General features: G+C 34.5%; 1 protein-coding gene across 2 annotated transcripts in view; it reads left to right on the top strand.

Annotated features, from left to right (window-relative positions):
• Window positions 1–26,353, top strand: part of LOC143226439 (proton myo-inositol cotransporter-like) — a 120,502-nt gene that overhangs the window by 35,329 nt on the left and 58,820 nt on the right. The window contains exons 7-9 of one of the 2 annotated variants that reach the window (XR_013014620.1): window positions 5,207–5,448; window positions 6,766–6,918; window positions 10,207–10,528. Coding sequence is in view for 1 of the 2 variants with exons in the window: in XM_076457392.1 (XP_076313507.1) it covers window positions 5,207–5,448; window positions 6,766–6,918; window positions 10,207–10,415 (604 nt within the window). In the remaining variant the exon portion in view is untranslated. Of the gene's footprint in view, window positions 1–5,206; window positions 5,449–6,765; window positions 6,919–10,206; window positions 15,519–26,353 lie in introns of those variants that run through there. The other variant, XM_076457392.1, reaches the window with a different exon arrangement.

Raw genomic sequence — 26,353 nt, 5'->3', positions numbered from 1 at the left:
GATCATATGGGACAGGATTCGAAAGGTTAATGGGCACTACAATTCTGTCCCCCTCTCAATCTTACTCTCTGATGGTCAGGAGGTGACTGATGTTCGGAACATCACTAACACTCTAGGTGAAAGCTTTTGCCGGGTATCTAGCACTTCTGCTTGTTCCTCCACCTTCCTGGCCATTAAGACTCGGGCAGAGCGATCACCTCTTTCCTTTCGAACTGACTGTTTCTTTGACTATAATTGTCCCTTTACCCTGGTGGAACTAAAAATGGCCCTTCATCGGTCTGCCAGTACGTCTGTTGGACCTGATGATATTCATTAGGACATGCTGCACCGTCTATCTCCTGCTTCTCTTGATGTCCTTCTGATTGTTTTCAACCGGATCTGGCAGGAGAATGTTTTTCCTGATGCCTGGCGCCAGGCTATTATTTTACCTTTTTTCTAAGCCAGGGAAAGATCCTAAGATTCCTTCAAACTACTGTCCAATTGCTTTGACGAGCTGTCTCTGTAAGACATTAGAAAGGATGGTTGATGCTCATCTTGTTTGGTTCCTGGAATCAAACAACCTCCTCTCGCCCACCCAGTGTGGGTTCCGTCGACAGCACTCCACCACAGACAACCTAATTCGTCTTGAAACATCTATCAGAGAAGCCTTTCTCAACCGCCACCATCTTGTATCAATATTCTTTGACATAGAGAAGGCTTATGACACAACATGGAGGTATGACATTTTGCGAGACCTCCATACATATGGGGTACGTGGCCATCTACCCATGTTTATTAAAAGTTTTTTAATGGACAGGAGATTCCAAGTTTGTGTGGGTTCAACACTTTCCTGTTCTTTTGTACAGGAACTTGGAGTCCCTCAAGGCTGTGTATTGAGTGTTACACTCTTCAGTATAAAGATAAATGCCATCACTGAACAACTCCCTCTCACTGTTGCGAATGGGCTGTATGTCGACGACTTTCACATCTCATGTCAGTCATCAAACATGAGATATATTGAGCGGCAACTACAAACTGCCCTCAATTGTGTACGGAAGTGGACTCTGGCGAACGGCTTTAATTTCTCTCTCTCCAAAACTATATGCATGCACTTTTGCCATCGACGGGATATTCACCCTGATCCTGAACTTCATATCGGTGAAGTTTTGCTGCCAGTGGTCCCGGAGACCAAGTTCTTGGGGCTTATCTTTGATCGTAAACTGACCTTTATACCACACTTAAAGCAGCTTCAGATCAAATGCACAAGAGCACTGAACATCCTCCGTGTTCTCTCTTCTACTAGTTGGGGAGCAGATCGATGCTCGATGTTAAAGGTATATCGTGCTCTTATTAGATCGAAACTCGATTATGGATCAGTGGTCTATGGCTCTGCCAGACCCTCGGCCTGAAAGATGCTGGACCCCATTCATCACCAAGGACTTCGACTCTGCACTGGGGCTTTCCATACCTCTCCAGTTCAAAGTATATACATTGAATCTCATGAACCTTCTCTACACCTTTGCCGTTTGCAACTATCTTTACAATATACTTCAAAACTTCATTCCTTACCAAAGCATCCCACGTGGAAATGTGTTTTCCTTCCTCGGTGGGCAATACTTTTTCAGAATAGACGATCTGTCATTGCTCCGTTTGGCATTCGCATCCGGGCTCAATTGGATGAATTGGGTCTGTCCTTGGATAACATTGCAGATTCCACAGGTCGGCCCATCCCACCATGGCTTATTACAGCCCCCAAATGTGACCTTTCTTTCAGTCACCTAAAAAAGGCAGATACTCCAGATTGGAAGTACCGTCTTTTATTTAATGAATATCTTTCAAACAATCATTCAGTTCCCATTTATACAGATGGTTCCAAATCATGTAACTCAGTGGGCTCTGCTATGGTTTGCTGTGGATCAGTAGTTGTGCACAGAATCCCTTCTACAGCTTCTGTGTTCACTGCTGAACTGTATGCCATATCTCTTGCCCTGAATCATATTGCAGCTGAGCAGTACTCCAACTGCACTATTTATACTGATTCGCTTAGTTCTGTACTTGCCTTGGAATCACTACACATTTGCTCACATCCTATTCTCGCTGATATTCAAAACCGACTGGCCCATTTCTCATCAGCAGCTACTTCAATCCAGTTTTTCTGGATACCAGGCCATGTTGGTATTCGCAGGAACGAGCTTGCAGACATGGCAGCTAAATATGTCTGCTTCAGCACCATCACTCCTATGCCTATTCCATACATGGACTATGGTGTTGTCTTCAAGGCTCGGCTCTGTGCCAGCTGGCAGTCCACTTGGAGTGAGCAACGTGCCAACAAACTTTTTGAAATCAAACCCAAAGTTGGACTTTGGCCATCTAGCTTCCGTAAAGTTCGGAAGGAGGAAGTTGTTCTCACTAGGCTACGCATTGGTCACAGTTTTTTAACTCATCATTTTCTTTTATCTGGAACTGATGCACCAATGTGTAGTTTGTGTTACACTCAAATCACTATCAGCCACGTTTAATTTTCTTGCCATCATTACAATTCTCAAGGACAACAATATTTTAAACATATTTTTTCCCAAGGTTAGTCTGTAACATTGGACAGAGTTATTAGTGATGGTGACTCTGTCCACCTTGATAATGTTTTTAATTTTTTAATGGCCATTAATCTTTATAATCTCATTTAAGTGTTGCATATTTATTCATTACACCTTTTTAATTGTGGTTCCTTTTTCACAGTTTTAATCTCTCTCCTTCAATTTGACATTGGACAATGGCCAGAACATTAAATAACTCGACACCAGGACTGGAAAGGCCAACTTCAGGTGACTAACGCTGCTGTTTGAACTATCCTATTGAACTACTCGTTAGTCGTCCTGGCGAGTTGTTATTAAACTTTTGCTGCATGTCATTTAACACTCTTATTACTTTACCTTTTAGTACTGGCCATAATGACACATGACCCGGAACTAGGACTGGAAAGACTAACTTCAGGTGACTGACAGTGGTTCTTATACTTACCTGTTAGTCTTCCTGGTGGGTTATGATCATTACCATTCTGCTACAGGAAGTCCTTTAAAACTTTGTAGCCTGGATGTCAACATTGGTTTTTACGCCATTTTCTGTTTTAATTGCCGTTTTGCTTTTATCTTCAATTACTTTTACAAATTTTACTTCATTTACTTGACTTTTGTCTTTTTACTGGACATTTGGCTACTCATTATTACGATTTTGTGGAGTGTCTTTTAAAACTTTTATTCTTTTACATTTTGATAATAGCTGCTATGACACATAACCTGGAACCAGGACTGGAAAGGCCAACTTCAGGTGATTGACGGTGGTTCTTGAACTTACCCGTTAGTCTTCTTCGCGGGTTATGATCATTACCTTTTTGCTATAGTAAATATTTTACAACTTCTTATTCTCTGCCTTCTATCTTAACATTGTAGACTAGGTGTCAACATTGGTTTTATACTTTTTGTTTTACCTTCATTTCCATTTATGTCTATTACTACATTTATTTATTTTTTTTTACATTTTCACCGAATGTCTGGCGCAGATAGCCTCGCTGCTTTGTGCCATAAAACACTAAATCAATCAATCAAAACTAGTTTTTATTCATTAATTTTATCCATGTACAAAAGAGGTAACAATTGTTCTTGAATTGTGTCCCTGAAACACCCACCATTACACACATGTAATAATACAAGTTTTATAGGTTATCCTACTATAGATTTTAAGTATCTAATCACAGCTTTCTTATTGCACTTACATACAAAATTAAGTAATGTGTCATTTTGCTCTTAGAAAAACCAAAATTTAGTGTTTTCTCCATGAAAAACTAATCAGAATGTACTGTATTTAAGAAAACCTTTTATAAGAGCAAAATAATGAATTGTAGAATTCTTTATTTGTAAATAAATAACAGTATAAAATTGATTTGATAGTTATCATGTGTACAGAGATTAGGATGTGCTTCACTCATAAGTACTTCATGAATGATGTTCCAAGTTGTTGTTTTTTTCATTGACAAAGCTCTTGTGTAACTTAATTCTTTGCCACAGATTTTTAAAAACATGTAAAAATGATAAAATGACTTGGTTTATCTGAGTATTTGATCATGACTGTTGAATAATATTCTGTTGGTAGTCAACATGAAATTGTTTGATAGAGTAATAAAAGAATCTCACTTTTATTTCTTAGCATTTCTTGGTGATTACTGATGTATTGTGTACCAGTCATTTTGTATTTTAGTTCAGAGTGGCTGCTTTTGAATTAGTAACATGCTAAACTGCTGGTCATGGATGGTGTTTACTTGTTGCATTTCCTCTAGTCTGTCACTTCTAAATAACAAAGGCTTACACAGATAACCGTCAAATAACTGCACAAAATTCAACAGATAAACATACTGTAGTTTGTTTGCTTCTCACACTTAAAAGTCACTAATGTTTTACACTTTTCCTTTATAATAATTATGGGAACTGTTGAGCATCTTTCCTGAAAGAAGATATTCATTTATAACAAAATGTTTCAAGGTTTATTTTCCCTGTGAAAGATGAAACTACAGTTCCAGCTTGTGCCTTGATTGATGTAGGATGCACAGTAATCTGACTGTCCTATTTATTTCTTAATGATATTAATATTCCTACTTTCTGACTTCTTTCTTTTGTCAAGATTAACATTTGATATTATACTTTAGAAGTTCAATTTCATCAATAAATGTATGATATCTTTTTTAACATCCTAGGAGAAAAGTTCTTACAATTTACTCAGTTTCAATGTTGGTGGGTTACAATGATCAGTGGGGGATCTACAAATTTGACTGTGATTATCAAATGTTTCATATGTTCCTTATGCTTAACCTATTGCTTTGAGTTCTTACCAAAAGCTACTCTGTAGGCTTCTACTGCATGTCATTGTTTCAAATTTTTAGACTTAAAGAATTAAACAGATGAGAATGTAAATCCAGTCTGCATAAATATGCATCTGAGAGTAGCTAATTTAATTTATAAGCTGCCATTTTGTTGTAGAAATTTAAATTAGTTTTTAGAATTGCTTTATGTTTTGTAACATTTTTGATTTGGTATAATAATTTGGAATGTTGAAATTGTGGTTCTTTAATTATTTTAATTTTGTTTGTTTTCCTCAAACATCTTTGTCATAAGTACTAACTAGTGACATTGTTTTCTCTACCTTTTCTTTACTGTTTCTAATTCTTCTTTTGTTATAGTTCATGCTCTGAATGTATAGATAGTGGTAAATGTGGCTACTGTTTCATGGACCTCTCATCAGGGCCAGCCAATGGCACATGTCTTGTAGCTGACCCAGACAAAATTAATGTTGCACTGATGGGTTCTTGTAATTCCACATCTTTACCTGATCCTTTAACATGGGCAGTTAACTGGTGCCCTTCAAATTATACTTGGGTCATCTTCCTCAGCTTAGTGCTGTATCTCTTTTTTTTTGCTTTTGGTAAGTTGACAATGGTGCCTTTTTATAGTTTAAAACAATCTTTAAAAAAATAAAATATTTTCTAACCTTTAGAAAAACTGAAAACTGTGTATACATAAAGAAAAATCTTATACATAAACAACATTGCAGCAACAGTAATTTTTGTTATCATCTTGTTCAGGTATGACATGGTGGTTACCATGTACCATGAATGCAAAATTGCTCTCCACACTTTGGAACTGTTGATACACAATAAGAGTGGCAGTAAAATCCATGATTTGGTCAGACTAAAGTCACTGAAGAATTGGCAGTAGGTGCTATTGAACAGTCTAGTAGTTCAAACTTAATGGACAATAATTTGCTCTTATTTAGCTTTACAGGAAAATTATGAAAGTCGTGGCCATCCAGATAACATTTATTTGAACCATTTATGATCGGTCAATCCAAACATTCTGTTTAATAATAGTAAAGGATTATAGTAAATCTAGTCACTTGATTTTAATTTCATTTTTTCATGAAATAAATATATTAATTTCTGAAGACTTTGGGTTTTATATGTATAATTTGAATCTGGACAAGCTGAAGAATTGTACTCTATCTAATCACGGTTTCATTTGACCATCAGTTGTCAGGTCTGAACTTAATCTGACATTATCTCACCAGATACAGAGAGACTTCAGTTACATACTTTTTTCATAGATTGTTCTAGACACAACTGAAGAGTGACAAAAATTGATAACATGGTTAGATTTGAAAAATAGAATACCGTATTGGTACTGTACAATAAGACATCTAAAACAGGTCAAATGAAACAGTTATAATGTATGAAAGTTACAAATACATAAATGATTAAAATAGTCATAACTCACAAAAATATATAACATTAAAAAAAAAACTTGAGCATAAAGATGATGTGACAATATCTGATTTAAGTTTAGATAACAATAACTCATACAACTTCAGTTTTACAAGATATTATATTGTATAAAAAGTCAGTTTGTGTCCATGCTACTTGTAGAATAAACCGAAATGAAAAATACTTACAAAAGAAATTGGTTAAGTAAACTATACAGCTAATCTTCTAAACTTTATATGATACTTATGCTGTAAAATGAGTTATCATATAGAATTGTCTCTCATTCTTACCCATATTTGGTATTACTTTACTCAGTTCTGGAGTAGTCTCACTAAAACATTGATTATTATCATTCTAAAAATAAATGGATTTTTTTTGTTACTTAAGTATGGTGTGAAGAACCAACAAAACACATTTTCTGATTGTTTTTCTCATAATATATTGTTCTTTAAGATAATGAGATGTATTCTTTTACCATTCAGGTTTAGGGCCCATGCCTTGGACTATTAATGCTGAGATCTATCCACTATGGGCTCGCAGTACTTGCTACTCAACTTCCACCTCTATGAACTGGTTTTTCAACATGCTTATATCCATGTCATTTCTCACTTTTACCGAGGCCTTAACTAGATATGGTTTGTATATCTGCAATTTTATTTTGGACATAAATTACTCCTTTGAAAGTTTTGCTCAAATAAACTTTTGAGATTAACACAAGTAACAGACAAAAGCGAGTGCAGGCTTACTCGTTAAAGTTATAATTCTTCACTTTATGAACAGCATTGTAACATATTTATTGTAAAGGCAGTAGTGATTCAGCATGAGATTATTTTATTTTATTAACATTATCCAGATCTGTGAACACTTCAGGTATTAAATACACACCAACATAACAGATTTCAAAATTTAAATGAAAATAATAGTTTGAACTTGTGATTTAACTTATCTTTTCCTGATTTTCTTAGTAAAGCCAGTCATTCCCTCCCTATTATGATCTTACTGCATACAATGTGAATAACTAATGATGAATCTCTGTCTTGAAAATAGCCAAAGCCAAATTTTAAAAGTCAGTGTGAAGGGTAGAGAATATACAGTTTACATTAGTGTAGGATTAATAAAGAAGTAAAAGAAAGAGTTTGTGGTAATGTGTAAAGGTGGAGTTTTTACAGAGAACAGCAGTGTAGTTCAGTTAGGAGACTTAGAAATGAACCTCAGGTCTTGGAATTTTTAAGTTTTTTTAAATGTTCTAAAAATGTTTTTGTATTGAACTCATGTGAAAGATTTGGAAATTTTCTTGTACCTATAACAAAACATCAGTTATGTATATTTAGTTTTAGAGAATATGATAGATCACAGCAAAGTATTCCATTGGTTCAAATCCTTATTCATTTAATTATAGTGTTACATTTATCAATTTCATACAATGCAAGCAAATTGATTTCCACTAAGGATGTTACTATATATGAAATTTTGTCAATATGTTTATTTCTACAATTTATAGCCAGAAGTGGTGACTACTGCAACCAGCAAGATAAGTGTCAAAAACAAAAAAATTAATGAACATCAATCAGGTTGAAATTAAATGGATATATAAAATGAAAATTTTCAATTAACATTTAAAAGAATTTAAATTATAAAACAGAAAAAGAAATATTTTTATTAATCTTTTTTTTTAAGAACAGGGTCCTGAAAACATACTTACTATCAATTGGCACTATGGATACTTCTTGATCTCCAGGATTTCTTCTTCTTTGCCATCTAAGCATTGATTATACTTGCTCCAGTCTTATATACCCCACTTAAATGCCTTTGGCAAAATTTTATTTGTAAAATTCTTCAACATCTTTAATTCACCCTCTGTCTAAGTACTGTATGTAATCACTTCATCCCAGTACTGTAATTGCTTTTCTAAACAAAGCATTTGGCATGGGTTTCCATCCAGGAATGTTATGATTATAAACATTTTGAGTTGTGACTTTAGATGTTGTTTGCATTTTCTTCAGTTATATTTTCATTTATATTCACTGATTCATTAATGTAAAAATGTTTTTTTAGTCATGAATTCCCAACTTAATGTTTCTAATTGCTTTTATTTCCTCTGCCCCTTTACCTTTCATTGTATTCTTCTCTAAGATGAGTGTTGTCCAGATAGGTATGCTTTATCACGCCAATTTCACATTAGCAACCACTGTCAGTATAATTACCAGATGTTGCAACAGGCTCTGTAGAAATAGAGTGTTTCATAAGAGCATCTAGGCACCTAGATGGTGCTTACAATATACAGTTTCCAGTCATAGGGTTGGTGGAAAGAGATTTTTTATCTGGACTGTCAGAATGTGTTCCTCTAATTTTGAAGAAGAGGGCTAAGTTAGGGGCCCTCCTACCTGAGTCTCTGGATGTTTTTCCCACATGTCTGTGGCAGCCTACTTGTAATGTCAGTTAAGATTTGAAACTATGCTATCTGGCTGGGATGTGCATGACCCTTCTTCTTGATTAATATTAGTTTAATATATTGTTTCTTGTGGGAGGCCCACTTCTTGTAATTATGAATGTTGAGTGGTCCCATCCTGGATCCTTGGTTGAGCACAGTTTTTCCATGCCTCTCCATAATTCCAGGGGCAACTTGGTTGGGGAGTTAGGATAAATGTTCATAATTCCATGCTGTATGACTTCTGTTACTTTGATTAAGTAAGGCATGCATGATCCTGTCATTCTGAGCCTTTTGTGTTGCATTTTAGGCTTCTTCTGGTGAGGGAGAAAGTTTTTCCACTACAGTATTGCCAACCCCTTAATTACAACACCAATTTGTGGAACCTTTGCTGTTTGTTTGGGGCTGACCTATAGTGATGATTACTTGTGTATTATTTCACCTTAGATACAGGAACTAGGTTCTGGGTGAAGAGCATACTTGTTCTGGATGTAGTATGGTTTCCAAACACCTGTACCAACTTTATCTTGAAACACTCCTGTCCTGTGCAGAAGCTTTATGTATGGATAATGTCTGCACTGGCCTCTCCACCTTCTCAATATAGGATTCTAGCTATAATGTCAGCAAATAGTGAATATGTTCTTGAAGCTAACATTTTCCCAAAATTAAAAATATATTTCCAGTAATTCTTACTTCCACTGACATTCTCTCACCTTGTCTCTTGACTAAGAGCCAATGTAAGTCTTTTAAAAGGGATTACATTATCTGAATGAAGTGCTTATATGCAGTTCCTAGATAGAGGGTGCATTGTAGATAGTGGAGAATTTTGCAAATTTGATTTTTCCAAGGGCATTCAAATGGTGTATGTAAGACTGGAGCAAGTATGCTCAATCCTTAGATGGACAAAGAGTGGAAATCCTGAAGATTGAGAAATAGCTGTAGTGCCAGTGGAGGTAAGTATTATAGGAAATGCATTTTCAGTTTGTGAAAATGTTAACTTTTACTTGGAAATTAACTCAAGTTATATGCATCTCTTTGAAACTGAAACTAGGTAATGATTAATAAATAGGGTCTAATTTTCATCTAATGTGGCTAAGTGTCTGTTGTAAGAAGGACAAACTGAGGGATATCAGTAACACCTCTCCAATCAAAATAAAAACTTGTTGTTTGACACTTAACCCCACATAAATTTTAGTTTTATATATTTAATCTAATACTTGAGCTGGTTATACAGTTATTTTTATGTATTTAATGTGTAAATCTTCCAAAGTTATTTTATTATATTATTTTATAATATTTAATTTAGGTTTAGAACAAGTTTAATTTTTATTAAATGTCTTGAAATATTTTTGAAAAGTTTGCTTGTTTACATTCAAAATAGCACTCGAGTTGTGTTGGACCTTGAACTTTAGCTAAAACATGTTTCAACAATAGTTAACTTTTCTACCTTGAAGCTTCTTTATTTTAGGAAATTATGCTTTTATATTCCATTTAGGAACATTTTGGATGTATGCTATCTTTGCCTTTATTGGATGGATCTACTTCATGCTAGTTCTCCCAGAAACCAAAGGCAGAAATCTTGAGGATGTAGAATCACTTTTTGTATCACCCTGGAAACGTTGGAAAGTCTTAAACCATAAGGAAAGTGTAACGTATGCTAGGATTCACAGTTTTTACCATTCTTCTAGTTCTGAAGTTGATTAAATGTTTGAAGATTAGAATGAAAAATGATCGTGTTATGAAAAAGTTAGACGTCTTTAAAACTACCAGTAAATAAATGAAATTCAAATTTTAATGATTTGGTTATAAAAAAAAACGTTTTTGATTCAGATTATTACATTGCTGTGTTTGTGCATGTATGTGTGTGTGTGTATATATATATATGTGAGTGTTATGGAGGTTTGTTGTTTAACCTTGTTGTGACCAGTGAGTAATTTGTCAAGTGACATATACACATCTGCATATGAAATTTCAAAACTGAAGTAAGAATAATAATTCTAATTCTTATTTCATAAATATTTTATTGACAAATAGTTTGAGAATTAGAATGTAATTTCATCCTTTTACGTAGAAATGCTTGTGTGCATTTGCCTTTGAGATTTACATGCTACTAGTCCTTGTTTCATGTTTAAATTTAATTTGGAGAAACTTTTATTTGTTAACAAAATTTTAATTTATGCTTTGTTGTTTTTTTTCTCCAAATTTTAAATTTTTATCATGAATTCTCATATGATAGTGTGTAGATGATAATGTTAGAAAAACACACACAGGATTTATTTATATTATGGCTTCTAGAGGCTTGTTAACTGTTGTGGACTATGCACTTTTGTTCAATGTCTTCTGGATTACCATGTTCAGCAGACCATCTACTCCCATCCCTTCAGCCAACATTCTTTCTCCTTGGTCATGAATGGCCTATTATGCTATATATTTATACCGTTTATCATATCTTACCTCCAGCATTAAGCTTTCTTATTGTAGACATATAATTTCATGATCCACACCATTGTATGTTCCTGCCTAGGACCAATCTTCTTCCAGGGACCTCTCTTGCCTTCTCACATTACTGGATTTCTCCAGGTGATGCATTCTTACAGGCTATTTTGAATTTCTTTACACCTGATTCATCAACTTCCTTATATTTTTGTTTCCCATTTTCACTGGCCCTCAACCAAGACCAACTAGGAAGCATGTGGATGACTCTCCACACATCTGTTATCATTATCTTTACCATCTGATTTTTAAGTCACTCATTGCATTGTCTCCAGTAGAAGATCTTTCTGACTGGTAATTTTATGGGGATCTGGACACTTCTTCAGATTTCCAAGTACACCCTTCCTACTCCACTCTTTTTCAGGTGGAGCACCTACCATTTACTAGTTTCAAGCAGCTGGAGTGATGGACCATGGACAATCCTTACTGGTTTGACTGAGCACAATATGGTGAGAAGTAGGGCTGTATTTACACTGTCATTGTGGTACTAATCATTTCTTGTGCAGCTACCGTGCCCTGTTTTTATAGTCAGAGTCCATTCAGTGAGTTTAGGTGAGTGCACGTTGTATGGCCTGATTGTACCATAATTACACTATACGTATTGACTCATTCATCACTGACATGTAGCTACATGGTTGATTGTAATCAGATTTCACCCATTCCTGTGTTTCTTCAGGTTCTTTATAACTTTCTCCCCTTTTAATATTGGGCTAAGAATTTACCATGGTTGAGAAGAAATGTGATCTTCCATGGGTATATCCCTATGTAGTTCCTGCTGTAGGGTATCACAGTCCATTAGCTCTTCTACTACTTTAACCTGAAATTTTAGCATTTCTATGTGTTTAAGTGAGTTATCTTCAGTAAAGTTAACAGTTTTCTTACCCAAGAATGTATTTCCAATAGACAATTATCTCTTCACATGTTGTAACGTGACATCCCCATTTTTTCTTATCTTGTCTAAATGTGAAGTTATCATGAGTGCAAATGCATGAGGAGAGTTACTATGTATGCAGGTGTCACCCTCCCATTAGTGGAAGGCTATATTTGCATAATGACATTGTCATACATCAGTGAAGTTCACATTAAACATGAATTTAGGTGAGAATTAGACCAAGGCAAGTAGCAATCAAACCTTACAGGCAGGTATGTAAGGAAAATAATGTCTTTGGGCAGAAGTATCTATCAAAAATGTTTTCAGATCAGTAACTTTCAGGGAAATATGAACAAATTTCAATGTTTAATTTTTGCACAACTCTGAGAGCCACACGTTTTACCCAAACATTTATTCTTTACTTTTCTCCTCATCCAAAGTTATTGACTTCTATTTGCTGAGAACCTGTCATCCCTCTAGAATGTAATTCTTTGTGTCTTCTACCTCAGTTCTATGTTTTATATTTTATTACCATTGTCCTTTATTTCCATTTTTTAGTAATGAAAATCAGCTATGCAAATAGCTGTAGGCATTGTACAGCAATTAAAGTGGTTTTAAAAGCTATTCATAGTTTTTCAGATATTGTCTAGATGGAGCTGTCATAGAGGGTAGTAAAGAAATATGATGGGAAGTTTAGAAAAATTAAGGAGTAATTACAGATCTGGAAATTATAGTTTATTGTTCTTTTTAATCATGAAAATGTATTTGTATTAATTAATGTGCGTGAAAGCTACAGAAATATTCTACAACAAAATGTGATGTAAGTTTTACTATAGTGAGTATAAAATTATACCATTGATTCAAATTCTTATTTATTAAATATTGTTAAGTTTACTATATTCAAACAATAAATATAAAATTATGTATTATTTATTGAAAATGAATTATGTTGTTTTTTTTACATAAATTAATCTCAACTTAGAATATGATGATGATGCTATTTTGAAAGATCATGTATTATATTTTGATAAATCTCTGACACTTTTGACATTTTTTTTTTATGATTATAGCCATAAGGTGTTTGACTGTTGCAATCAATAAATACCTTATTGTGTCAGTGGTAAGTTTACACATTTAAGTGCAAAAGTCCAAGATTTGATTTCACAAGGTATTTAGACAGATAACCTGTTGCATTGTTTTGTACTGTACTTTTCCAGTCCAGAAAGGGTTATTTGAGTAGCTTTGCACAAAATTTAAAACAAACCAAACCAAACTAACAAGGGAACCAAAGTGAAAAAAAAAAAAGTTTGATGAATGTTCATGTAATTTACTTGATCATGAATTTATGTTCTAAAGTGTCTACAGCTGAATATGATTTAATATGGTGAATAGCCATATTATTTATTTAGTTGTTATGAACCTTGTAAAATCAGTTTCTACAGTTGAATGTGACGTAGTTTTAACTGTGCTTTGTTTAGTAGCTAATTTGTGTATTTATCAGAGACTGCTTTATTAACCAGATCTGATATAAAAAAAATGTTGTTTACAACTGTTATGATGTTAACAAACTTTCTGATAATTATTTTTATATGTAAATCATCTTTTCATGATTAAAGTTTGATAATGTGAAAACATTTGTCAGTTTAAATGTGCTGATCTATGTCAACTTGCCATTTTAACTCAAGTGTGGGTTCTAGAATACCTAAAATGACAAGGTTGTGAAAATCTGAATTAGCATTTTATGAAAAGTGTTTGATATTAAGTGGTTACCTAAAGATGTTTGTGGTAATTCCTTTTGTTGAAACACTTACCTTGTCTTATTTAACACCATTTGCTGAAATACTGTATATTAATAAGTGTCAGTGGGAAGGTTTATATAGCATTTATAATATGTAATGCCACTATGGTGTATTATGTTAATTGTAAGTTATGAAGCTATTTTTCTACTGTTTGCTACTAATCGGGGCCATATGATGCATAACGTTGAGTAATTTTATGTTTTCACCTGCTACAACACTCAGTGTGAAGAACTGATCTTAACACTTTTGTGAAACTGCTTACCTTTGATATAAATTATGTAGGGGACTCAAGCAATATGTTAGTGCAATTAATTGAAATGTAACAGGGTTTTTTGTTCACATTTCTTTTGCAAGTTTTATATTATTAGAGATCCTATATCCAACAAAGTCATGAGCCACAAGCAATTTAGTGGATAAACACTTTAGAAAAACAACCGATAAATAATGTTTGATCTATACTTGTATTTTAGTTCCACGTGCTGGTTCAAGGCTTTGCAAATAGGGAAGAAACCATAAGAGAGAAAACTAAATCTATTTGTAGGCTTAATAGATTGGGAGCAATTGCTTAAATATAATGTGTTTTTTTTTCTGATTTAGCAGTATAGTAATCTCATACACTATATGTTTGATTATGATAAAGATGATAGATCAATGATGTGGGATGTATGAAATAGTAATAAAAATAGGAAAACTACTTGGATATATCAACCTTATTATTTCTTGCTACATCAGGATTAGCTAATTAGAACTATTGATTGTAAGCACATTCCAATATCACTATCAGATGTTTAACATAGAGAAACTTAAGTATTTAACATAATAGTTCTAAACGGTATCCTCTCATTTAGTTATTATTTAATTCAAGGGAAACATTTTACTGATTTTCTTTGAGGGTAAAGGCTATTTATGCTGATAATAATATAGTGTGAAACTTATTTACACTGCTGGTAAGATAGTGTGAACATTATTTTTATTGGTGGTAATATAGTGTGAAAGTTATTTACATTGATGGTAGTATTGGTGAAGGTAATATATACAGATGATAATATAGGGTGAAAGTGATTTTCATTTTGTAAAATGTGTCTTTAAGAAGAAAGGGAAATACAATGTATAATAAAAATTATTGGTCAGTTTATATCACCAGGTTTCATAAATCTGTCTTCATACTGATAAAAACTCAAGCCCCATTTAAAACACTTTTTTAAAGTGAAGTTATGATGCAAAAGGTTATTATTCTCCTACATATAAGTAGTTATTTATGGTAACTATACAATTACCTTTCATTCAACATCGTAACAATTATTTCTGAATAGTAAGTTATGTGAAAAATGAGAATTGGTTTCTTGGACTAATGAGATTAGTGCATTTTCAAACATTAATAACTCATTATAAGTTGTGACAATTGATGTAATAGAATGTATTTAAATCTTGAGAACTTAACAAGTAAGCTGGAATAAAAAAGTTTACCAAATTAAAATACAGTTGTTCATGTGACTGGGATACAACAGTTACCTCTTAAAAGAAAGCTGTTTGGGGTAGATTATTCAACTGCAATAAAGATAATGTTGTGCATGTATTAGTTTTTCATGTAGTATTTTTACTCAGTGTAAGATATTACAATAAAAGAAATATTTTACAACAGAAGAGTATCAGTTAAATTACTGAATATTCTGAAACATCCACACAATTATTCCATTATAATTATTAATATAAAAACACACTGAACTGACTTCAAGAGCTGTTTGTGGTTTCTTCAGTCATTTGCAAGCATTCTTATGGTAGGTGGTAATAAAAAAAGACAGGATAAAAAAATAGGTGTTGTGTTTATATGCTGACTGTCAAGTACAGTTTTCATATAAAGCAGTTACTAAGGTGGGTTTTCACAATTAAAATTTAACATTGCTCAGAAAATAAAAATAAAAAAGCACTTAACATTAAACTTCTTTTTGGATTAGTTCTGAAGAGGGTTTAAGGAAAATTTATGGAAAATATAGTTTTATATTGAGAAACATGAATAAATTATAAAAGACTTGTAAAATATGTTTTAAAACTCATTTACTGATGGGTGGGTACTGTTACTGTCAGATTCATTGATGTATTTAGGAATAAGTGCTATTGAAAATTTTTTTACAGCTGATTTCATGCTTGTTACTACAGTTTATCAAGAGTGGGGATTATGTTTAGGATACATAGATCAAAGTTAAATGAATCACCCAATAATTAAAAGAAAGATATTACACAAAAATAGGCTATCTATAAAGTATATAAACTGCTAACTTCAGGGAGTAAAATATTTTCACTGTTGTGTTAGATGGAACGTATCGGCTTTATTTAATGTATCTAAAAACAAACACATTTCATTCATCCTGTTCTTAAAAGTTTGTTTTTTTTTTCATTATCACTTGTTATGAAATAAAGTTATAGATAGCACTTACGGAAAAACTATGGTGTAATTTATCTTTATTCCATTGTAATTTGTAACTTCAAAAAGTATCAACTTCCTTATTGTCATTAATGATAAACAATTTCTGGGAATGTTTCTTTTGTGCTACAGGAGATATTCTGTGCCTAAAGAGTAGATGGGAAACAGAATATATAAGAAATTAATTTATGTGGAAAAAACGTTTTAATGCCAATAAAATTGTGTGTAGATTTTACCTTAAAAGCATCAGCAATATGTTTTCTCAGGAAATAGCATGTTGAGTGTCATGTTTATTTACTTTAGGATATTTGTGTGGTGCAGGTATAAACATTTGCATACATTTAATCCAAAATGTTTGCTTAATTGCATATATGTCTTGATAACTAGAACTGGTTATACATTAGTGGATCCACTTGAGAATTAGAAAACAGTAAAACATTTAATGAATAGTAGATAGTGCGTCTGTTATATAGTGCCAGAGTAACTGTAGTACTGTTACTGTGGAGCTCAGCCAACTCTGGTTACGTTTGCCAAACTAAGGTTTATCTGCGGTGTAATCGTGGCCATTTCAGGAGAGTATCTTCTTATTGCATTTCTGATACACTGTAAAATAAATATCAAAACTTTATTTATAATGAGACAGTAAACCAAAAATTATACTGTTATGGCACACATTCTATGTAGTTTTCCATGATTTATTTCTATATGGCTTCATTGTCAAAATGTAAAAAACTACCATAATTGGTAACTGCCTACCTATGGAGAATTCTAAACATGGTTCACAACAAGACCCAAAGCAGGGTTAGTCGTTAAGAATATCGGTAATGATTTGTTTCTGTAGTACAGTGGGTTGAGTATGTTATATTGAACTGATTTTGAATATGCAATTCAACAGCTTGTGTGACAATGAAGTTGATATAAAACCAAGATGGAACAGAATGTATTAAATTACATTTTACCTTGTTTTTTACATTACTGTAATAGTATGATACCACTGAAAATTGATCATTACTATTGCAAAGGATAAAAGCCCTTTCTCATGCAACATATTGCTATTTTCTGGTTGTAAAACAGATGTAAAAAATATTTAGAATTTATAAGATGAGAGTATATTTTGTGCTAAATAGCATTAAAACACAAAGGTATATTGGATTAACTTTTAGCCCAGGGCCATCCAGTGAAAGACCTGAAACAAGTCATGCTCAAGTGAGAATCCATAACATGAAAGTAGTGGCAAAAGCAATCCATGTGCCCCAAGCAACAGTACACAACATAACAATGAAGGATATATATATATATATGGAAAAGTGACAGAAGTCACGTGTTTAAGTTGCTTCCTCAATGTGTCTGTTCACTATCACGTACCTCAAGCATCTACAGAATGAAATAAGTATTCATGCTACTCAGTATGGAAATATGCCATGTAAGTTGCTGAATGCAGTACCTATAAGTTTCTACAGGGTGTTCAGAGTGTCACTGTGCAGTTTTGTAATCAGCATTCATTCAGCCTATTCCAAGCCAGCAACTGATAGTAGTGTTGTGAAACAAAATAAGAAGGATCCAAGCCTGTATTAATGCCAATGGGGTTCACTTTCAACATTATTTATAATTGTTATTAATATTTACCTCCTGTATTCTATATTAAAACATATCTGTTAATAAATATATAAGTGCACAGTGACTTTCCAAACACCCTGTATGAGATTGAACTGTTGAAACAGTGTTGTGTCTGTACACTGGATGGCTGATGTAGGGTGATCAGGTGTCCTGGTTTTCCACAACAGCCCAGGTTTCTGTAGCTTCTCCCAGTGCTCTTAGAAAAGTTGTTGGGATATGCAAAACACCCTAATTTTATAATAAAGACATAAAACTCCCAGTCACCTCGAATCACAAATGTAGTCGGTCTTCTTAACTTCCTCATTCTTGTTGCACATACTCTCCTACCATGAAATTCTCCCAAAAGTTCTGCGTGTGGTGGGAAACCCAGTTCTACTTAGGTGTGAATGTGAAGAGTGTTAAGGCAATTCTCATTGTCAAAACACACCCCTCAGTGTGGATTCCTGTACATAGTGAGGGGACCTCCCAAGGAAGGTTCTATTGTTTCAGATTACCTCCTCTGGGATCTAAACATCCACTCATCTGTTTGCCGTGTGTGGCAACCCGTGAAAGGGAGGAGAGGATCCTGGTGGTTGAGGGGTCCAACCCTAACACACCACTTTGGCCTTGAATTCCTGTAGACAGGCGGCTTTTGCGTGGCCCCCTTGGGTCAGTTGGCTGGTCCACTTGGGCTAGAGTTAACTAAGTACCAGTGTTGGAAGTTCTCAATGGTGTTGTGGACATTGTGTCTGATGCTGGTGTTTGGGTATAATGCTCATGAAACCCTGGCGTTGCTGTAGTGTCCTTGCTTGACATTGTAGTGCATTCCCTCATAGGGCTCTATGGTGGGTAGGATCAGTGAGCACCGAAGTTTTCTTTTTTCCTATGGATCATCCTAATAAAAATTTAAATAATGAAAAAAACAGTCAACAGGTAAACGACCACGTCTTGAAGACTCTGATCAGCAATCTTCAACATCTGTACCACCAGTTGTACCTCATTTTCTCATTCTACATATCTTTAGGGCAAATGTCCCCCTTTTTTATTCAGAAGAGACTGGAGGGACTTGTTGGCTCTCCAAAGTCAGTAAAGAAGCTTTGATCTGGAGACATTGGTTGCAACATCCACATCCCAACACAGTGAACTCCTCTTGAATTCAAAGGCAATTGGGGATGTACCTATTGAGGTTACCCCTCATGCTACCTTTAATTCATCACGAGGAGTTATTGTTGAGAGGGATTTGAAGAACGTCCCTGAGTCAGAGATTCTCGCTGGTTTCTCCACTCAAGGAGTTTCTGCAGTGAGGAGCATCTCCACTCGCAAAGATGGAGTCACTGCCAACAAATACCCTCATTTTAACATTTACTTCACCACGTGCATCTGCCACCATCAATGCAGGTTATCTCATTTGCAGGGTTCGGCCATACATACCAAACCCTCTTTGATGTTTCCAATGTCAGAGATTCGGCCACTCAAAGACATCTTGTCATGGCTTCCTGACATGTGCTCGTTGTGGAGGCAAGGACCACGATGCCTATGACTGTGACATGAACCCACATTGCGTAAACTACAATGGTTCTCACCCTTCCTACTTTCGTTCTTGTCCTAAATGGTTAGAGGAAAAAGAGGTGCAACGTTTGAAAACGACTCATTACATTAATTATCCTCAGGCTCGGAAATTGCTGTCCACTGCTTCATCTCGGACATATTCTGCTGCTGCACTTCGTTCCACAACTACAGTGGGAGTACAGACAGATCTCTCTCTGCCTCCAAGAGAATCATTCTCAAAACAAATGAAAAGCCTTTTGACCTCCATGGTTAAAAAAGTTGATGAATCAACTTCTACACCCATCTCTGTTCCTCCCATACATTCCAACAAACCCCAAGATCCACATCCTTTGGTTCCAAATACAGGCATTTCTTCATATACATCTTTTTCTCCCACCCCAAGTTGCAAAACAATCATTCGTTCACGTCCTCAGTCACTGGAATCCCCTTCCAACAACAAAGACCTGCCCAATAGACCCAGGGCAGGATCCATAAGGGTCGATAGACCTCCCTTGAATAAAGAGAATAAAGAAAAAGACATGACCATGAACAAAAGGGTTTTCCACCCTACTCACCTACACATAAATATAAATGGCCACCTTGATACAATGGAACTGTTGAGGTTTACATTCTAATCTGAATGACTTCAAAGCACTGATTGCTTCCTACCATCCTGTATGTTTTCCTTACAAGAAACATTTCTAAAACCTGCCGATACAGTCACCTTTCAGCAGTTTTCTCTGTACAGAAACGACAGGCTGTGTGATGGACCAGTACCTGGAGGGGTGGCTCTGTTGGTTAATCAGTATGTGCCCACCCTGTCTTTGTTACTCAACACATCCTTGGAGGTTGTAGCCATCTGTGTTTCCTTGGGTCATACCATCACTGTTTGTTCTCTCTACCTGTCACCTGGAAAGATTATGATCAATCAGACCTTGATGCTCTCATTAAATAGTTGCCATCTCCCTTTCTAATCCTGGGGGACTTTAATGGACATCATACCCTCTGGGGAAGTGCTGTTATTGATAGGAGGGGTGGCTCTGTAGAGCGTATGCTCTCTGATCACAATCTTTTTGTTTTCAATACTGGTTCTTCTAAGCATCTATTCAATTCTTTACCGCTATTGATCTCTCATTTTGCTCCCATTTTTCATGGATGGTCGACAATAATCTACTAGGCAGTGATCATTTTCCTAGACTTTTGAGAGAGACTGGCCGTGGTCAGTACCACCCAACCTGTGTACCCTGGTGGAAGCTGGGTCAGACAGACTGGTCCACTTTCACTGCTCTCGCAGAACTTGATCTTGCCATCGTCTGTCAGCCATCAATAGACGACTGTGTGGCAGCAGTAACTGACTGTATTATACAAGCAGCTGCTCAGTGTATTCCTAAAACCTCGACACGTTTTCCAATGTATCCTTGTCCGTGGTGGAATCCTGCCTGTCACATGGCACGGGAAGCTCAAAAACGGGCCTGGGATACTTTTCGTAGATATCCCACACTTTCAAACCGCATCACATTCCACCAAGCCCGTGCACATGCTAGGTGGGTGAGACGTCAAAGAAGTAGCTGATGTCCAGAGCATCGCCGATATTCTAGGTGAAAGCTTTTGCCACGTATCTAGCACTTCTGCTTGTTTCTCCACCTTCAGGCCATCAAGACTCGGGCAGAGCATTCACCTCTTTTCTTTCAAACTGAGTATCTCTTTGATTATAATCGTCCCTTCACACTGGTGGAACTGAAACTGGCCCTTCATCGTTCTGGCAGTACATCTGTTGGGCCAGGTGATGTACACTATGACTTGCTGCGCCATCTGTCTTCTGCTTCTCTTGATATTCTTCTCATTGCTTTTAATTGGATTTGGCAGGAGAATGTTTTTCCTAATGCTTGGTGCCAGGCTATTATCTTATCTTTTTCTAAGCCTGGGAAAGATCCCAAGATTCCTTCAAACTACCGTCCAATTGCTTTGACAAGCTGTCTGTAAGACCTTAGAGAGGATGGTTAATACTCGTCTTGTTTGGTTCCTCGAATCAAACAACCTCCTCTCGCTCACCCAGTGTGGGTTCCAATGACAGTGCTCCACCATGGACAACCTGATTCAACTTGAAACATCAGTTCGAGAAGCCTTTCTCAAAGGACATCTTCTACCAATATTCTTTGACATTGAGAAGGCTTACGATACAACATGGAGATATGGCATTTTGCAAGACCTCCATATATATGAGTTATGTGGCCATTTGCCTATTTTTATTAAAAATGTTTTTAATGGACAGGAGATTCCAAGTTCATATGGATTCGACATTTTCCCGTTCTTTTCTACAGGAACTTGGGAGTCCCTCAGGGCTGTGTTCTGAGTGTCACACTTTTCAGTGTAAAATTTAATGCCATCACTGAACAACTCCCTCTCACTGTTGCAAACGGGCTTTATGTCGATGACATTCACATCTCGTGTCAGTCGTCGAACATAAGGTATATTGAACAGCAACTACAAACTGCCTTCCGATCGTGTACTAAAGTGGAACATGGCAAAAGGCTTTAATTTCTCTCTCTCCAAAACCGTTTGCATGTACTTATCTTTGACCGTAAGCTGACCTTTATACCACACTTAAAGCAGCTGTGGGTCAAATGCACAAGAGCATGAAACATCCTCCTTGTCATCTCTTTAATTTTCTCATTAAAGATGTGATCTTTTCAGTCAGTATTTGAAACCTAAAGTAAAATTGGTTTGTAAAGCCCTTGTGCCATTTACTTAATGTCTGCCTGTTATTTGACAGTGATATAGATAGGTAGGTAAATTGAGTCAGGTAATAAGAAATACTTTCTTATCTGTTTTCATATTTATCCTTTTCATGATGCAATACTTTGAACATGTGCCATGATTTTTACATTTACCTTTTTTGATTTTTGCCTGCCCACCTGACATATAAGCATTCAGGTTAATAGCATGTCACACACACACATGTATATCAAATATAAAGAATGTAGCTGGTTTATCTTAGAAACATAACTATAATATAAGGATTATAATGTTTTCATGTTGGGTGATGACTTTATATGCAAATAAGTGATTTTCTTTAAACTACATTAGTTCTGTGTACCAAATTTTGAGCATTCTACAAATAAAATATTGTGTGTGTTAAAAGGTAGTACTGGCTCTATTATTTGAATGGCATTGAATATAACTTGATTTTGTAATCCTTTTAACTTCTCCCTCCTGGCTTAGCAGTTGATTTGAAATCATATGATATCAAAATTCTGGGTTTGATGCCTACCTGAGGATTTATAATGCTGTAATTAAACTTTGGTTCTCATGTTGGGAAGAGTGCAGATTGTGTATCTTTGTATTAAACACAAAAAAAAAAAATGTCAGTTTATTTGTCACTTTCACAGTTGTTATATATTTGCAACAAATAATTTGAATGATTTATTACTCCTTTAACATATCAGTTTTTGATTAAGTCTAGTAATAATAAACGTTCAATATAGTGGATATTTGAAATTTTCTTCAATCTAGGCTAAGTAGAATTTCATTTAAACTTCAACTGTGTGTTTGTTTCTCTGAGGAAAACTTTGATAAGAGGTAATATAATTAAAACTGTAGGAAGTGGGAATTCTAAAAAATTTGTTTTCAGCATATAGATGCATCAAACACGGTTGTACAGTTGTCTTATTTTGAAAGAAAACCATGTTCACAATAAGACAGAGGGTGACAAGTGAAAGTTTTTTGGTATCAAACTGATGTATACTATTTCATCAGACTGTTTTCTGTATATTAACAATACAGTGTGATCTAGACAAGCACATCAGTCTTTCACAGAGCATTCTGAACAAGAAATAAATTTCCATAGGAATTTATTCAATCAAATGTTTGTCATAAATCCCCAAAATCCAAGTTATACGAGTTGGATCAGTCTAAGTTTGAAAATTTAACTAATACGTACGCCATGAGAAAATTTCTTTCTTGACGTGCTCTGTCGTATGCACAAACTTTAACAATACAATTGCAATTCAAAGTCTGGTATATCCTGTTAATTAACGAAGACCTTAAAGTTAAGTTGTGAAACAATCACAAAATTTGTGTACTAGGGCTGTACAAGGATCATGTTGTTTTATATGTATATATATATACATTAAAATTACACATTATATGTATATGAAATTCTATTTTTTTCTTTTGTTTCCCCAATGTGAGTAAAAGTTTCTTAAGAATTCATATTATTATATATTTCGGGAAGTTTTTTTGCAATGAATTTTGCACAATTTCTCAAAAGACAGAATGCACGAGTAGTCGCTGATTTTGAAGCAATAGATTATAGGTAAAACGTATTTATACCATCCACCAACAACATTATAGGCTACTTTGTACCAACGAATACTGGGATTACACTAGCGTATTTGGTTATGGGCTTCAATAATGCCACCGCGAATTTAGAATCAAATGCTAGAGTCATCGTCGAGTTTATGAGAATCTAATTTGAGTTTTGGTTAAAAGGTGTCGCCGTGTGTATTTTAGAAGTTTTAGATTTAAACACTGTTAATAAAGAAGCATCGGATTTTTTTTTTTAATTTTCAATAAAAATATAAATAGATAAAGTAACGAATTAATCACGCATTATTATGGTAACTAATTTGTACATCAACGAAATAATAATATAAATATATACATAAAAATAAAGTTACTTGAGATGACGTCATATGGAAGAAAAAAGTTTCATTTTAATTAAATACTTGTTGCGAATGTCAGATATAACTTAAGACATCTCTAAAACGTTTTATTAGTTATATCAAGACACGATAATGTGTTGTGCGGTGAAAACAATCTGCTGTAGTACATTGTTATAAACGGGAGTGATAGTTTAACAGTTTTCCATCTGTATCTCAGATTGTGGTAATCAGAACTATCCCACAGTTTTAGTAGATGTGGTCCGCTGAACCCTTACTTCACATATCAAATCTCAAGACAATTCGTTAAAAAATGAACAAGATATCTCCAATTTTGATAGTTTCTTATTATTATATAATTTAATTTTCTTCGCATCAAAACTACGGAAACTATTTAGTGGAAAATCATCCTTTGATGATGATGTTTTCAAATTCGGTACACTGATAGATTTTTTTCAATCTATATTTTAAGAGTATTATTTGGTGTAAATATATGCTACGTGTGCAAAGTTTTTAAACAAAAAATTATACATTTGACGTACATTTGTCACTTAATAATACGCAAAAGTCATCTGAACTATCGGTTTTTGATTTTTATTCCAACTTTAACTAGGAATGATCGAAGACCGTTTTTTCTTTTTTTTTTTTGTTATTCAGATTAAACACTGCAGACTTAGATCTGTAAAGCTATAAGGTGAAAGGGCGTGTAGATACTTAGGTATTTCTTAGGCCAAGCAAGTTAAGCAGTATTATTCATTTCCTTTTTCTCAGCATAAATTTACTACATCTTATAAAATTATCATAATTAAAGAGCGTTTAATGTTACGTAGTATTAACTTAAGCAATTACCATAAATAGCAATGCTTGATACTGCTCTAGTGATTACGAGAGGGTGATAACAAGAAACTGTTCACCTGAATTCCATGGAATTACAATAAAATAATCAATTAACACTGTTTTCGAGATTTAAACTACTACCATATATTTACATAATCTAGTTGGTTATATATAGTATAGGTCTCTTTCGAGGAAATGCACTATTTTACTTGCTGTAATTTGTTGGTGTGTGTTTTAGCCACTATAATACCCCAAGATGAACAGAAAAACGCGGTCCAGATAACTAATGAATGGATATTTGCTGTAAATTATTATCAATGCTTTCAGTGTAGTTACTGTTTTAACTTCCAATCTTGATTTCATTCCTTGAAGTCTCACACTCAATTCTTTTCTCGCCTCATCATTTTTTTGTTTTGTTTCATATCTGTGGTGTTTCTGATTAGATTATTATAACTAAATAAGGTTTGGTAGAGATATTCTCTACATCAAATAATGTATTTAAATCTTACCTCTACTTTATAGTACAAAGTGTACCGAAAAATTCTGAGGTTAATGTTACACCAAAGATGTCACCGAGTAAAATTATAACAAGCTTCGTCAGTTTTTGTTTTACGGCAGAGGTTAGAGCCGGCATGTCTAGGTGGGTTAAGACGTTCGACTCGTAATCAGAGAGTCTCGAGTCCGCGTCGTACCAAACTTTACCATGTCGTAATATGTTCTTAATATTATTATTATTTTTGATTATCCAAACCTAACAGCAAGTCGTAAAATTGTTTAGTCAATACAAACGAATTTCTTTACGTGAGATAAATAAATATTTTTAATTTTATGAAATTAAAGACGTTCATGTATCGAAAAAACGCTCGAAGTTTACTAAATATAACTACTTAATCGTGGTCTTTTAAGTTGCCAGCATTCAAAAATAATAATTGAGAAACAACTGTACAGAGGGAGTGTAATTCGTACAATCGTGCTTTTGTTATTCATGTGATATTACTTAGTGATACTGTGTTTTTGTGTGTTAAAGTCGTTGAATCTTTCTATAAAATTATAGATATTCATTAAGTATTATGGGCGATCGTCAGAAATCTGACCTACGCATATTTTCTAAACGTATAGGTTCTCATAGGTTTCGTATTCAATTAGACATATTATTTGTTATACATGGTTTGAGACCCGGCTATTTGTGGGATAAATGCCTCGCTTCACTTGAAGAGATACTTTACAGTGGTGCACAAACTTTTAGAGTCAGGGGCCACAAACGGACTTTTCGTAACCGTTGGGGGCCACAAAAAAAATGAAGATTAAAATCGTCCCACAGTTGTTTCACACAAGATTGACACCACGTTTAAAAACACACAAATAACGATTACATCAAAGAGTTTGCACAATATTCTAAGAAATGTTATGATACG

Source organism: Tachypleus tridentatus, chromosome 9 (genome assembly GCF_004210375.1).
Source record: "Tachypleus tridentatus isolate NWPU-2018 chromosome 9, ASM421037v1, whole genome shotgun sequence".
NCBI lineage: Eukaryota > Metazoa > Arthropoda > Merostomata > Xiphosura > Limulidae > Tachypleus > Tachypleus tridentatus.
The sequence above is the reverse complement of the archived record's forward strand: the minus strand, read 5'-3'. Positions and strand labels throughout refer to the sequence as shown.